At 32.8% G+C, this 16,668-nt stretch overlaps 1 protein-coding gene and 1 long non-coding RNA gene across 3 annotated transcripts in view; both read left to right on the forward strand.

Moving 5' to 3' along the window:
• The window catches only part of LOC100868028 (uncharacterized), a 74,226-nt gene extending 57,800 nt beyond the window's left edge, over nt 1–16,426 (forward strand). Inside the window, exons 2-3 of one of the 2 annotated variants that reach the window (XR_015295040.1) lie at nt 14,563–15,538; nt 15,602–16,426. Coding sequence is in view for 1 of the 2 variants with exons in the window: in XM_031919450.2 (XP_031775310.2) it covers nt 14,563–14,927 (365 nt within the window). In the remaining variant the exon portion in view is untranslated. Of the gene's footprint in view, nt 1–14,562 lie in introns of both variants that reach the window. The other variant, XM_031919450.2, reaches the window with a different exon arrangement.
• LOC147656126 (uncharacterized) lies at nt 9,912–10,599 on the forward strand. The gene is made up of 3 exons (XR_015294996.1): nt 9,912–10,051; nt 10,129–10,246; nt 10,347–10,599. It is a non-coding gene; the product is annotated as an uncharacterized LOC147656126 (long non-coding RNA).
• Nucleotides 16,427–16,668: the final 242 nt, after the last annotated feature.

Consider the following 16,668-nt stretch of genomic DNA (forward strand, 5'->3'; position numbering starts at 1 on the left):
TTGCATGCTATTTATAAATAAAGATAAATTTCTCAAATTTTTATATCAACGCTTGATATTGTTACCATCCCGATTGAAAAATAAAACATTCGTCATAAACGAGTAATATATCACATGTGTTCATCCCGTCAGAATGAAAATTTAACTTTGATGATTGACACGTTGTAAGACAGATTCGAACGAGACTCGAGATCGTGCTTCCTCTTCCAAATTCTCTGCCATTATTTGTTATTATTATTGACATTTCGCGTGAAAAGCAAGCTTAAACCGCGTTCGAGGGCGAGCAGAAGGCACGCGCGAGGAAAATATATCTGCTCTCGGAGGACGGGTGAAGGGGGGAAAATAAGTCGGTTCAGACAGGTCATAAGCCCGGCCACGAAGAAGAAAGACGAAGGCAACTGTTCGCGTCTTCATCAACGGCTCCGTGAAGAGGGACCACCCATCAGGAGCAATATCGTTTCATCAGTCGCTAATATCACTGCTTCGAGTGGTTCAACACCTTGTAACGCCAGGTGGGACGTTAACGGCGCCGCAGGAAGTCCTAATGAAGACAAATCTTACCCAAAATGGCGTCCATACTTATTTCCTGCTCCGCCTTTCGCTTTCTTTCCTCCTCCGCTTCCTTTGTCCCTCCGCCTTTTATCGAGCGTAATTAATTCGTGTCGTGTTCGCCATTTTTCCCATCCGTTCGCTCAAAGAACGTTTCGTCGATTTCGAATTTCCCGTAATTATAATCACGAAAACCTACGATCCCTTTTTGCCGGCCAGCCAATTTCACAATGCGTTCACAGGGGAAGTGTGGCTTTTTTTTTTTCAAGTAATAAAGGACAATTGTAGCATGTATAGGTGAAATAAACGATACGGAGGAATTCCGTTATGAACGATTTTCTTTTTTAATTTCTTTAATCGTCTGCGAGTGATGAACTTGCTAAAAAGAAGAGATATTGTTTCTTTGTATATTGAAATTTTTTTTAAAAAGATATGGTTTCACGAAAATGAAATAAAATATTGAAAATATCGGATTTCGTGTAAACGATCGTAACAAGAGAAACATTGTTCGAGTCATGCATATTTGCCTACCATGACTAATAAAAATCACGTATGCGTGATATGTTAATTCGAGAAAATTAAATTAAAACTTTTGAAAAATTTAATAAAAACGATTCTGATCAGTTAACAGACGCAGTATTTATTTAAGAAAAAAAAAAAACGTTTTCTGCAAATTTCCAGATTTTTTAAATTTATAAAATTGATCGAATATGGTGTTGGTGATTGTTTAAAAAAAGGATCCTTTTCTTCGATGATATATCATCAGAGGCATCATTCTGAACAATTTATTTGGTTTTAATTTTTTATAAAATGTAAATATATATTTACATATTTTATAATATGCAATATGCATTTGTATGAAATTAGAATTATGTTAGATTAGATCAGACATTACTAGCCCAAACCTAATAAATTACACACATCGTATAAATTTCCATCCGAGAAGTCGATTCTCATTTATAGATAGATACTTTAAATAAAAATAATTAAGTTTAAATTAATTTATTATATTCGAACATTGCAAAGCAACAATGTCAAAGTATACACTAAAGTATAGGTGGAATCCGTTGTAGAATTATCGATAGATTTTTACAAATATCTTGGAAATTAAAGTCAAGGGATGGGTATATAGTGAAAAATTGTTTAAAAGTTGAGCTCGACAATAATAGAAATACAAAATTATTTAACGTAATGATCTTAAACACAAAATTTCAGTATTTTGAATAAATAAAGAATAAAAGCAACCGTGTCAATTTACAAAGAATAAGTGAATTTTTTCTCCAACACAGGAGGAAACGATGAATATTAATGAATTTACATAGGCGAGATCGATAAATCAGTTGGTACAAATTATTTGACGTGATAATTATTTAATCAAGTCAGAAAAATATTTCAATAATTATTTACAAAAGGGTTTCTATTCCTCACCTGTCGTTAAGATCATCGTTCTGAATAACTTTTCTCTACGACATACGACTGCTAGTTTTCAAAATATTTGCAAAAAACTTTTACTGAACTTGTAATATATAACGTATATCGATGATATAAATGTATGATCGTCATGATGTGAATTCTAGCACATCTAAATAATCGTAGATTAGATTAGGTTTCATTATTACAGGTATTTACAAAATTCGTCATGGAATGAATTAAATTGTTTCGTTTGATGAAAAAGAATTGCATTTAAAAATTTGTATAATTTCATCATGATTAAAGCTTTCGTGATATTTACGTTTATCATTTGAAAATTATCGATAAAAAGTTATTATTATTGAAAAAGAATATCTATCAAAGTACAATCTATCGTCTATTATAACACGATCCAAGTGATAAAAAGAAAAATTAATGGATTAAATTGGACGTTAGATTAGGTGATGAGCTTTGGCGCCTGTATTTCTTATGTAGCCTGATCCAAACAAAAAAAAAAAAAAAAAATCAATGGATTATAGATTAGTATTTTCAGTAATCGTTTTTACAAATTATCGACAAAACAAAATAACCAAACTATAAATCTAAATTTATTTTAAACATTTTAAAAAATTAAAACTATAATCCTCAACACACATGAGGAAAAATAGTTCGCTCACGAATGCAAACAAATCATCGACTTAGAAATATCTTTTCGCAAATAATATTCCCGCGAGAAGTGGTTTCAATCTACCCACGAGATCTTTAATCGAAGGAGCCGGGCGTTCCGTTCGCGACAACATCAAAGGGCGCGTGCTACGAGAGGACGTGTATCCGCGAAATCGTGGAAAAGGGGGCGGAAGGAGGGAGGAAAATCGCATTTATAAACCGGGCGAAAAAATCGAACGATAAATCTCTTGTGCTCGGGGTTGCTCTGCCCTTGGGCCTAAACGACTAAATAAGTGTTCCAATTTCAAAATTACCCGCTAAACGATTTGTGGGCCGGCAGAAAATATATCGTTGACATGTGGGCAAAGCCCCTCGGGTTAGCCAGGAAGGGGAGGAAGTTGGATGGAAAAAGACGGGCGGACAGACGAAGAAACGCGGGGAATGGAGGGGAGGGGGCGAGCGAGCGAGCGAAAGGGGAGAGAAGAGGGTGAGGGGAGGAGGGAGCGAGAGAAAAAGGACGCGCATGGTTGCCGCTGGGAGACAAATGACCGTCGACCGACGGAAGACACATCCAAATTGCTCCACGGTGTCGCTGTCCCGCCTCTTTTTACGCGTGTCCCCCACTCTCGCGTATAATTCCTCACGTGGCGTTCGTCCTCGCGAGCGAACGACCTATTAGCAAAATATTCGGGGAAGCGGCGACGCGTGCCGAGCTTTTCTAACGAGTATTTTGATACCGGCGATGCCTCGGATGTTGGCCCGTCACCGGTCACCCACCGGTCTTTATTTATAGGACACGGATCGCGGAACGAGGAGGGGGTAATTGAGCCTTCGAGGGGATGGTCGCTCTTTTCCAAGCAGCTCTCTTGAGTGGAGAGATTCTCTTTGATATTGAATATCGGGTTTCGAACGATTTCATTTGTTCGTTGGTGAAAGATGTGGAGGAAATTGTTTTCAAGTAATTCTTTTTTCACTCAGATTTCGTCAAAGTCGTTTTGGTTTTAAATAGATTATCGACATGACGTTTACAAGAAATGTTTAATCTGATAATTGACGAATGACGCTTGTATTTTTCATTTTCAATTGGAGAAACGTGGAAAGAAGATAATTAAAATCTTCGATCAGATTCTTTGATTTAACATAAATTAACACACAATCATTTTACGTTAGTTTTAAATTTAGTTTCTCTTTAGGTGACATTTTATAATGATTTTATCTGGTAATTAGCGATAGCGAAAAAATCTGAGAAAGAAATTGATATGGAAGCAATTTTTATTCGTTTTTTGGATTTTTCATTTCCATTACATCCGAGTTTTAGTTCAGAGCAACATAAGGTCGAGATAATTGAATTTTGTAGAAAACAAAATTGCTCGTTTAAAAACTTGAATTCAATCGTTTTACTTTCGAATATATTTTCGATGATTTTGACAACAAATGATTAATTTGTCGATATCGCTGATATCGAAAGAGAAATCCATTAAAATTCCTGCTATGTTAAAATTTTAAAATTGAAATTCTTGTCTTCTTTGGATTCTTTATTTTCATTACGAAGTAATAATTTCACGAATTCAAATCATAATCTTAAAATGTAGATACTTTATTCGTAAAGATTTCGTTGTGATAATAGCAATTGAATGATTCATCTGTGTGATTCTAATTATTTTTTATTGGAAAATTAATTAAAAAAACACGAGAATAATGAAAATGTAATATAATTAATGAGAATATGTTGTGTCAAGAAATCTATGATCAAAGATAATTATCAGACACGATTGAAAATTAGTGTAATACACAATACATGCATTTACCTATTTATAATAGAACGTATGATAGAAAATTGTTCAAATGATAATAGAAGTTTGATGAAACTAAAAGATAAAAGTATAAACTCTAAAATTGATAAAAGAAAATATGCATCATCATCATAACAATTCAATATTTATAAAAAAATAACTTTCAGATAACTTTCGAATAAGTTTTTATTATATCAGTACAGTTTAAAGCCTTTGAATTAAACTTTAATAATTATTTTATTTGCTTAATTATTCGATTCGATTTATATTTCATTTATATGATTAAATAAAGTATCTTTAGATATAAACAAATTGTTCATAGTGTCGAAAATTTTTTTTTTTTTTTTTGAATAAATGAAATTTCATATAAAGAAAAATAATTCTTCTGTCTTTTGAAAAATTTCTATATCCTAGAAATTTATCTACCTATATCATACGTGTATAAATATAGACTCTGCAGTATTTCATATACCAAGATCATTTCCATTTTCCTTCTGTATTCGATTTCTTTTTAAGCACCAATTATTAACAATATGTGCTGTGCATACACAAATAACAGGAACATTATCTTAAGAACGCATGGCGATAATGTAACATCGAATAGGTAAATCGATTAATAGTCGATAATAAAATATCTTCGAATTTTCCACTTATCGCGATACAATAAATTTATGAGATCGTGGAAGTAGCCACGTTCAATCGAGCAACAACTTTTATTGGATCCGTTTACACTGTCCTTTCTTTCTTTTTTTTTCCCCTTTCCTCCTTTCCCCCTCTTCTTTCGCGATTCATACCGCTAACCGGTCGGCTAATTTTTCGTCTCGCTCCAAAAATCACGTCGATGGTCGAGTATACCTGTCCGTTACTCGATAATTCCGTATTATACACGCTTCTACTTTCTTTGTGATCGCTCTTATCCCCTTTGTTCGTATATACCTTAATATCTGAAGCAACTACGCATCGAACGATTCGCTTCTTTCATTCGAACTATTCTACTGTTTTTTTTAGCAAAATTCGTAACGCCATAAAAATGATCGTAGATATTTTCAAGGGGAATAACGGCAGCAACGTTTATTCTTAACGATTTTTGAATTATTTTTATATGCGAAATATATTTAAAAGAAATTTTGTATCGTTTAATGTAAGGTGATTTTTTATTATTTTGCGCAAATAAATAAAGGTGTAAATCATTGCAGATGCAGATTCGATGTTTTCTTTGCATCTACAAGCAAAAATCGATATTCTTATTAAGACGATATCAAAAGATATTCGTCGAAATTTGAAAACCAAAAATTGAGATAAAGATTTATCGATAAATTATCATGTGAAAAATATATTCTTTTTTATTATAACATTAATCCAAAAAGCGATGATTTTACAAGCAGTTTTTTCTTGATTTCTTTGTTACAAATGGATTTGTTCCCCTCTTTCTGCAAGATCTTCAATTATTACGAATTAAACGTTTTAGAATTTGTAAAGATTAGTACTTTATAAAGTAACACTTAACTTATTGTTGGATTGAGAAACGATTATGCAAAAAAGCAATTACCGAGTAACGATCAACTGGAGAACGGAAAAACATGGTTATTTCAAATTCTTCCGCATGCATCTGAGGAACGTAATGATTTTTGCGCGGTCGAATGACGCAAGAATCTTTTGTGAATGCCTGAAGAGAAGAAAATGCAACATTTCATGCGTTATTGCGCGAACAATACCCGCTCTTTGATTTGTTGCAGATTTCTTTATCGTTATCGAAACCTTTTCCTCTAAAAAGTAAAAGATACTTTTATCAATACATCTGCTTTCAATTCCACTTAGATATGTTTTTTATACGTTTTACACGAGAAATCGAAACCTTTCTCTTTTCATTATTCTTTGTTTTACAGTTTCGAGAAAACGTTATAGTCGTTAAACACGATTGAAACGAAACTTTAAAAAATTATCTGTCCAATGAGTCAGCAACAGATCGATCATTGTTCTAAGCGAGAAAATTGTATTCACGGTTCGACAGTTTGAAATTCGATTAACAAGAAATTGTTGTCAAATAATTTGTTAAACCGTTGGATGATCGTTTATCAAAGAAAATATTCGAAATTCAAAAATATCGATTCAAATCCATTCCTTATTCTTTCTTGCATATTATTCGTTTCTTTTGCATACATAACAGATTTCAAATGAACCCAAATTTTAATGGATGTTCAAGTAATCATGGATGCCATTGGATAAAGCGAAGACGTATTCTAATTTTAAAACTTTTTGCTCGTTTTTTGTGTGCTGCATTCTTATGAACATGAATTTAAGAATTATCAAATATTTGGATTTTCAGCCAAATTAAAATGGCTACCTTTTTGAGCAGACGTATTTTCATGTTTGTTCGAATTATTCTTTAATGATTCATCATCATTATCATCACAATTTCTACACGAATATTTCATTAAAAAGGGTTTTAGTAATTTACATATCACTTATTAACTCGTGTAGTATTCTAAAGTTTATTAATTTTTAAAACATTATATTATTTATTATCCTAATGCAATTCAATCTCTCTAATTCGGAAAAAGATTGTAATTTTTTAATTCATTCTCTTTCACTCCATTTAATAAAATATAAATATAAACTTACTGTAACTCGAATTTACATTTATTCGTTAAGTAATCGCACAGTAGATTCGTATATAAAGCGTATACGAATAATATGAATAACAAATTTTGTTTTATCTTAGAATATTAAAATACTAAATTTCTCAATCTCGTTCTTTCGAAATTTTAAAATTCGAATTTTTACCCCCCCCCCCCCAAAAAAAAGGTTTTCGTCATCATCGTTTCATTTCGCGACTTGCTCACCGACCCATAAACGGTCGATGAAATTTACATTAACACGCGTGGATCAACCTCTAACGCAGACCACCTATCGGAACGCGAGGTTAAAACACAAAGCACGTGGAAGAAAAATTCGATATTCGGAGGAAAAAAGGACAAGTCGAAGAATTGAAATTCGAAAGGGTAGTCCTTTGTGTTTGTATTCTATCGCGACAGTATCGAATGGACACGGCAATTGGCGTGCGAAAACTCGGCCTGGCCGGTGGTTCGAGCGATGACTTCCGCTTGAAGGGCCGCCGTATGTCTGCGGATTAACGCGTTAAAAGAAAATTTACGTTGATAGCTTATTAATGGCGGACGCGAGACGAATGACGTCGGTGCTTTTAATATATTCGCGGCTGTAATCGGGCAAGAGATGCCGACCAAGGAGGAAACTTCGAAGTTAATGACGCACGACCGCTTTGGAACTTTGTAATCTGTGCCTGTAACAACATCCTTCACGAACAGTTCCCTCGTTTTTCCCTTTTTTCTTCGTTATCCTTTTTAATGAAAGATCCTTCGAAAAATCCTCTTCTTCCTCTTCGTTCCGTTTCGTCCATTTTGAAGAAACAAGGGTGGGATGGACGGGGATAACAGGCCCCGTAATGAAGCACGCATTTTCGGCAGAGTCATTGTATTAATCGAACGACCGTTCCTGGCCACCTGTGGTCCACCTATAGCCAAAGTGTGTACGGCAGGTGGTCCAATCCGTATTCCTCTTTTGGTGATCAACGGTGATATCGGAAATGATGGAGATTCCATTCGTTGGTCTTTTTTTTTTTTTTTTTTTTATCAGTTTCCTTGGATTTTTCTTTTACGTGATTACGTAACGATGAATATTCTTCTGTGAAAATATTTTACACACTTAAGATTGTAGATCATACTTTTTAATAATTTATAACTTCTCTATACAAGAAATTAAGACTTAAATATTTAAAATAACTTAAAATATATAAAATATAATGAAACAATAAAACTTCTCTTTTTTTCATCTTCTATTTTTATAATAATAAGTATATAGTAAGATTAAAAGATTAAAAGATCTTAAGAATTCTTGTAATTTGTTCGTCAAATTTTTCGTTTCTGTGCATCTTGCGTGTATAATCTTTAAAAACAAAAATATTGCATTAATTTACAAATACTCATTCTTCGAGATATAATCGTATGCTACTTTTACGTCGCACGTATAAGCATAAGTTATTACCTATGATTAATGCAAAAAGTATTTATATTCTACACATCCTTAAAAACGTTTTTTTAATGTTAAGTTCATTTTCATCAATACCAACCAAGTTTTTAAAATCATATTAAAATATTAAATGATATAAAATTTAATATATTGAACCTAATTAATTAGCATGTAAATGTTATAATAAACCTACTGCTGTCAGTTTATGTATTTTCTGTGTCAAACGAACATGACTGGCAATAATTTTCGAAATATAATATAAATGTTATTAATTTTACCAATAATCATAAGAATATATTTTTAAAAAACATTCGAAAGATTAGAAAACGTGAAAACAGTAAATTTAATATAGCTTATCTTGCGAATATTTTAATATAATGAAAGAAAATTATCAATCGAGATTTTTTAAGTTAATTGTAAAAAGGAATATGATATATTCATGAAAAATACATTTTTGGAAAATTGATTTTAAAATAAAGTAACGTAAAAGTTAATATACGAATATGTCAGTCAAGGTTTATTTATTAACATATAAGCCTTAATCTATATTTTTACATTCATTTTATTATATATTCATTATTCATCATCTTCGAAATCGACTTTCAAAGATGTCTTACCTTCTGCTTGCATATTAACACTTTATATATATTTTTCTACACGTTTTTCCTGATATATATGTATATATATTACGAAACTTTAATTTCCGCTGTTAAAATATCAAGAAAATAATTGGTGGAAACAATTATCTTCAAAAAAGCAAAGTACGATGCTGTACAAGATTCTGCGAAGATGGCAGAACGAGAAGAGTGGCGAAATGTAAAGTACTGCATAATCGCGAAGAAAGGTGAGAAAATTCGCGAGGAAGAGGGATCGCAAAATCAGCAGCAAGACGCAGAGAAAGAGAAGGATTGCGAAAGGACAGCCGAAGCGGCGGATTCGTGAACATCAAACGAATTAAATCTCCGCGGCGAGTCGACCGCAGAAACTAATATCTCGGCGAGCTCTCTCGTTTCTTCCGTTCCTCGTCACTTCTACGTAGCCGTTTCAGCCTCCGCTTCTCTTTCCTCGACCACCGCGCCGCCCGCCATCGTATTTCTGGATTCCGCTTCGAAAGAGATTCGTGCTAGAGAGACAAAGTGGACGATGACAAAATTATCGTCCACTTTTCCCGGTTGAAACGCGTTTCTCAAAAAGAAAACCGGGTCTGTAACGTTTCGTTCGAACGATGAGAGCAAAATGGAAAAGAGGATTGAGCAAATGGGAAACGACAAGCACGACACAAGAAGCGAGCTCATAAACCGAGGCAAAACGTTCACCTCTCACGATGGGATACAGGACTATTTTTGCGGCAGTTTCACCTTAAACGCCCATCAAATGATAAAGTAGCGACGATACGATGGTAATTATCGAGGTAAACGAGCTGGTACGAGCGTAATTAGTTCCAACGCTTGTAGCGAGGTGGCGTGTTAGACGCGTACAATTAGACAATTGCTTGGTTTGGTTATCGAGAACAGTGTTCTCCAAGGAAGAGAAAAAAAGGTTATAAAGAAGATTGTAGATAAGAAAAACGGGCTCGATCATCGAAGGTATTAAAACGGTGAATCTGTATAGTATCTGTATAGTTTACGGCAATGTAATAACACTTTCGGTAACCGCTAAACAGTCTGCTATCCGCGATAATTAAGTCGTTTCCGGGCATGGTTTAGAAAAGTGGTTGAACGTGTCTATTTCACTTGAAGGAAAAACAAGCGTCGATTCAACCAAAAAAATCCGAACGAGGTGTAAGTTTGCGCGTAAATCCGCCATCTCCTTCTGTACTTGAGAGAAACCGTTACGAAAGTGGGTAATAGGCGTTGTAATAGATATTATCTTGCTTGATAGGTGTCGATATCGTGGCGGCGAAAGTAAGTAGATATTCGAATGAATAACCAGCATCGATGAAGACCGAAAGAAGTCATTATCTCGATAATTTATAATTAAAGGATCGAAATCATGGTGTCTTCTTCGAGATCGTCGACATATTTCCGGGTTCTTAAGTGGAATCGAACCCCGGTAATTTGAATCTTAAAGGAACAATCTGAATATTTTATGGAGATTTTATTTTATCCATCATTATCCACTTGGATGTTTTCAAGTAAGTTTAATATTACAATTTTACACAAGGGTTAATATTTTTTCAGTCGTAAAGATTCAAATGAAAAAAAAAAAAAATCAGTGAATTTTGTTTCCAAATGTAAAAAAGTTGAAAGAAAAGAGAGAGTATTGAATGATCAATTATTGATAGATATTAGTTCGAATTATAATGTGTCAAAGTGATGGAAGTTTAATCTATAGAGGTTAATTTCATCTTGAAGAGGTTAGATTGAATAGCGAGATAAAATAACGCATCTAAACATGTAGCAAATAATTCGAGTTAATATAAATTTATTTCATTTCAATTTTAAAGAAGTTTTCGCAATAGAACAGAAATACAATAAATAAAATTAATCTTAGACATAAAGACTTCCGAATTATATATATAGAGAGAGAGAGATATAAGTTACGAAGTTTTGACTGTATCATTTATTCATTCTTTGAGATTCCTTGGTGATTTATCCGAAGACCAATTTTCCGGAGATAAAGAATTAAAGATCATTCTATTAAAATTCTCACCAATTAATCACCGATTTATTACATCACGTCGATAAATCAACGTACACAAAAGCGTTCTATCCGCTTATGACTAGTGATTTTTGACGAATAAGAGCAATAGAGATAGAAGATAAGAAGAATCGAAGGATGAAGGCAAAAGATATCGCGATCAAGCGTTTAAACGTGTGCCAAAGAATGACAGAAAGCGTTGCATCCTTGAGGTGAACGTGCACGACGAAGGCAAGATCGATCAACGTTGTAGTTTTTAACCTGGACTGTACACTCGGGTTGCGCAGGTGTGACCGATGGCGGCATTCTTTGATCCTGCAGGGACTCCACGGCTACCTTGTCCACGACTCATCGGCCGCCTCTCTTTTTCGTCACTCGGTTCGATTATTTCCTAATGGCTAACGCCATCGCGAAAACGGCCGTCGCTAATTTCGCCACTGTTTCCCGCCGCGTTCGGCTTCCTCTGCCAAGCTCGGGGGATTGATCGAGATGGGCAAAAAAAAGGATTGCGAGTGTGTCGCTGAAAACGAGCGCACGATCAACTGTTCAAACGACTTTATCGTTTAAGTACAGGTTGTTTCAAAATGGGTGACATGATTTTAATCGATAATAAGATAGTAGGATATATAAACGGTGGTCGTATTTAAATTAAAACGTTCCTCGATATTTTTTTGATTTTTGTAATTTCTTTTTAGCTCGATAATAATTCGAAACATCGGAATTATTATATTGACAATTATTGGAGAGTAAGATATATCTTTTTTGTTTTTTAATATAAAGAGTCTCAAATAATAGCTATGAATAAAAAAATAAGACGTAATTTTATAGCAAAAAAGCTCTATAAATATATATATGTTTACATATAAATCTTAAGAAATTAATTTTTTTTTTTTTTTTTTTTTAGATTAAGACAAAATTTAGAAGAAGTAAAAAAATTCAAATTTATCTATATAAATTTATCTTAATTGAGTTATAAAATGTGCTACATAAATATAAAGATGAAATTAAGAAACTGAATTTTTTTTAAGACAAAATCAAGCAAAAAAGTAATAAATTGAAGTAATAAATATCCGATACAATTTTTTGGTAAGATAAATTATAATATAAATTGCATTAAACATTAAGAAACAAGTTTTAACAGTATCGAATAAACAAAATAATCGTAATACGTGGTAATAATCACATAAATTCGTAATATCATGTAATTAATATGTAAATTCATTCTAATAATAAGCATAACAAATTCCAGTTTTCTTAAGTTTTTCTCTTTCAAGTTTATCATTAATGTATAAAATAAGTAAATAAGTAATTAAAATTTATCATGTTACTTCAATCATTATTAAAAATCTTATCGCTATCTATTCTAAAACTATAGCGTTTCATATTTCTAAAATTTCCTTTACAATTCGAATATGTATTAAAATAATTATCTTACAAGATTCGATAAAGTATCTATTAAATTCAACTCGTTTCGAACCACTGAAAAACGATAAAAATTTCAACATCCGGTGGATGAGAAGCTTCGTTGGAATTCCGTCGTCTGAACACCGTAACGAATAGGTAATACGATTTTTATGGAGAGACCCTTACCCACGAAAATGCATCTGATTTGTGGCCGTGTGGAGTGGAGTAATGCCGTGGCGGACCCTGTTCTAGGATCTAGGCATTCAAACACGCCGAGGATGTCCGATTCGTTTTGCATTTCTCCTTCGGCTCTCTCGTTTAGAGATTAAGAAATTTCGATATTAGAAAGAACTTTATGGAAAAAAGAGTGGAAAGAAACGACCTTCGAGTTCCTATTTATGGTCTCTCAGGCGGTGGACTGATTCATAGATTCTCTGATTCGATTTAACACGACGATACAGAGTTTGAAATTATTTGAGAACGTAAAAAACAATGATAGATCATTCCTTAACACAAATTATCAGCCTTTCATAGCTGGAAAAATTTTTTATCATTATTATTACGATTGTTATTCACATTTATTGATACGAAACAGAAATCATTATCATCCTGCCAGATAGGAATCGTCGACGAGAAGTTACGCATGCCTCGAATCGATTGGTTCTATCTTATTTTCTTGCTCACATGTTTCCATAATCATGTTTCTTTACCTTGAGCCGCGGGGATAAGAAACGTGGAAATTTCCACGTAACCAATTCCTCTTTCGAATTTTAAACCCTTCGTGAATGGTAATTAGAGCTTTTACTATGTGGATATTCGAGAAGGAAAAGATGCTCATTATTAATCCGAATTCAGATTCAAAAATCGAACATAATATAAATATTTATTCGAATATCGGAAATTTGTGTCTATCTTTTTTTTTTTTTTTCGTGATTTCATAAATAAGAAACTTCTTTTATATATTTAATTTAGATTAAAGAGACTAAATACAAGTAAATTTTTTAATACAATTTTATTAATAAAGTTAGAGTAGATTAATTTCTTATATTTGGATCTAAATTAAGCGCTTGTTCCAATATTCGTATTTATATGAACGAAATCTTAACGTTTATCTGATTTTAGTTGAATTCTTATTATCTAAACTACCATTGAACATTATATAATATACGAATTTCTAATTTTTATATAATTCGAAATATATTTTATATTTATTTTATATTTATAATAAAATTAATTCATTATACATTAATTAATCGTATTTTGAAAATTATGTCTTGTATCTAATATTTGATATATAATTATTTTATATTTGATAAATATATAAAAATTTTAGAAATTTTTTTGTTTCATGAAATTGTTTGATATGAGCAATATTAATAAACTAATTAATTGAATGAAAAATCATATCTGATGAGAAAAATTTAAAATCCTTGAATTATAAAAGAATGTTATATATTAATTCTATATATAAATTTGTGGGACATTGATCGATTTTAAAATTCAAACAAACACAAAAGTTGATATTGAAACAAATACAAAAATTTCAATTTAGATTTTAATTACGATGAATTTGAAGTTTTCTATTAGACAAAGCAAAACTATCCATAGTTCCATATATCCATCCATAAATTATCGCTTTATATTCATCACATCACTTTGTCTCCGTCTTGTTTTATCGAATCCAAACTTCAGTTGGTTAATTAAATATGGATTTTTATGCAAAATCAAATTTTTATAACTAAACTTATTTTATAAAAAAAAAAGCTTAAAGAAATGAAGTTTACATACTAAATAATTTTATATTAAATAATATTAAATATATATATATATATATATATATATAAAATTTGGTTAGGTTAGATTAGATTAAATACATATATGTTGAGAAATAAATAGCTTCATGCAAACAGAATTTAATTATATTCAAATTCAAATAGATATTTGTACATCCAATAAGAACTGCAATGGAAATCAATTTTATTAGCTTGACAAACACGTCAAACCTGTTCAACAAATAATCTCATCTAATCGTGTTCAATTATCTCTGTTGCAGAGCAAGCAAATCATCTGAACTTGTTCAACAACCGGCAGCAACCGAAGAAGAAGCGCAAGAGTCGAACAGCATTTACGAATCAACAGATCTTCGAGTTAGAGAAACGATTCTTATACCAGAAGTATTTAAGCCCGGCCGATAGGGACGAGATTGCTGCGCAACTAGGATTGAGCAACGCTCAGGTGATCACGTGGTTCCAGAATAGGCGAGCAAAACTCAAAAGAGACATGGAGGAATTGAAAAAGGACGTGCAGACAGTGAATCCTCTGCTAGTCGCTCAACATCACAAGACATTTTTAGAGAACGTTCAAGATCTTGGAATTTTGAAGAAACGACCGTTGCCGAGCATGGACGAGAAGTCGTAGGGAACGAGACGCCTCGATGCTCGTCGTTGAGGAAAAATCGTGATTTCTTGAAACTAGAGGCTTACGCAGAAAAAACTGTCTATTGATCTACAGAGATCGCTTGTCGATCGTAGTAAACGTTTTCTATAATGCGATCGTATAAAATTACGCAAAAGTGAAGTCATACTTTTTCTTTTTCTACGTGAATCGACTCAATGAGGAGTTTTTGAGGTTAGGATTTTCGTAGTTCTGTTTTCCGTAGTATACCTGATACGATATTACGAGTATAATATAATATTGGGGAAAATGGGAATTGTGATCGTTGTGACAGCGTGTTTTTTGGAAATATTTGATACATTATAGAAAATTGTGGATAGAGATGGAGAGGATATGACTAGGCATAGTACAAAGAAAGCGTCTTCTTCGACAATATATCGCGGAGAACGAAAGAAGAAACCGTTTTCAGTGAAATAGACGGAATTCGTTCATAGAAATTACGCATTGATTTCTGTCGGTTATCCGTGATGTTGATACGTCGAGAAGATGTACAAAGACTGAGAGAGTCTGCAAAAGTCTGACGGATGATAAGCGACGATTGACGAGGCGATTAAAAGTGATCGTGGCATGGCGAGGTGAGGATACTAAATGAATCTTTTAAATGTTTGTAAATTAAAGACTGCCAAATATATTCACAGCTGGCCCTCGTCGACCTCCGGTCCATCGAACGACATTTTCGATGTTAAAATCAGGATCGGATCACCCCGTGTTCTCAGCCATTTTACACAAATTTTTATCTCGAGGCGATGTCAGACGGAGGATACAAATGAGGCGAAATTCTATGTTACACGAAAGAAAGAAAAATACGTGTTCTGACCAAAACGTTAAATGGACTTCGTGTTTCCTTTAACGAATACGTAGGACGACTATTCTTCGGACACCTGTACCATATTGTATTTATTTGCGGAGAGACGAGAGAAGGGAATCGCGATGAATAAAAATGTAAAAGTGATCCAGAAGAAGCATCGATGATTTATGTAAGTTATTAAGTAAATATTATAGCATATAAATTATAATAGAGTGCTATCGCGAGGCATTCGTCATTGTACATAAGCTACACACATATATATATATATATATATATATATATATATATATGTGTATATATATATATACATATATATATATATACATATACATCGTTCATCCCCCTCGATATTACGCATAAACGAGATAGAGTCGTCGTGTATGATTAAAACAAATGGAAAGGGAGACAAAAGAAGAAAAATAAATACTTAAGTAAATAAATGAAAAGAGACATATAAGTGATACATAGATGGGACACTGCAATATACCTGGTCATCATTTTAATTAGTGAGCTTTATGATCGCGTAAGATGTAAATCCGTATCGCGCTTGATGATTTGCGAGGTGATAGACGCGTGAAATGAGAGTGCGTGTGTATGAACAGAATCATAGTAGCGTGTATAGTGAGTCGAAATAAATGGAGACATTTAAAATAAATACGAAGAATAATTGTATCCTGTTCCTGATCCCATAAACCGAATCATTTCCTTTCTCAATACAGTACAAAATGAAGGGTAAGTTTCAAATTAGTACTTTCAAATTAGTTATATAGTGAAATAAAATTATTATGGTAAATAAATGAGTAGACAGTCCATTTTACGTTTAGCGATGATTTTTCTTTAATAATTTGAAAGCAGTAATTTAATTCTTTTTATATTGAGATACTTAAGGAGCTAATT

This window comes from Apis florea, unplaced genomic scaffold (assembly GCF_048593485.1).
Source record: "Apis florea isolate Af1SG1 unplaced genomic scaffold, ASM4859348v1 contig_3803_pilon, whole genome shotgun sequence".
NCBI classification, from domain to species: Eukaryota; Metazoa; Arthropoda; class Insecta; order Hymenoptera; family Apidae; genus Apis; species Apis florea.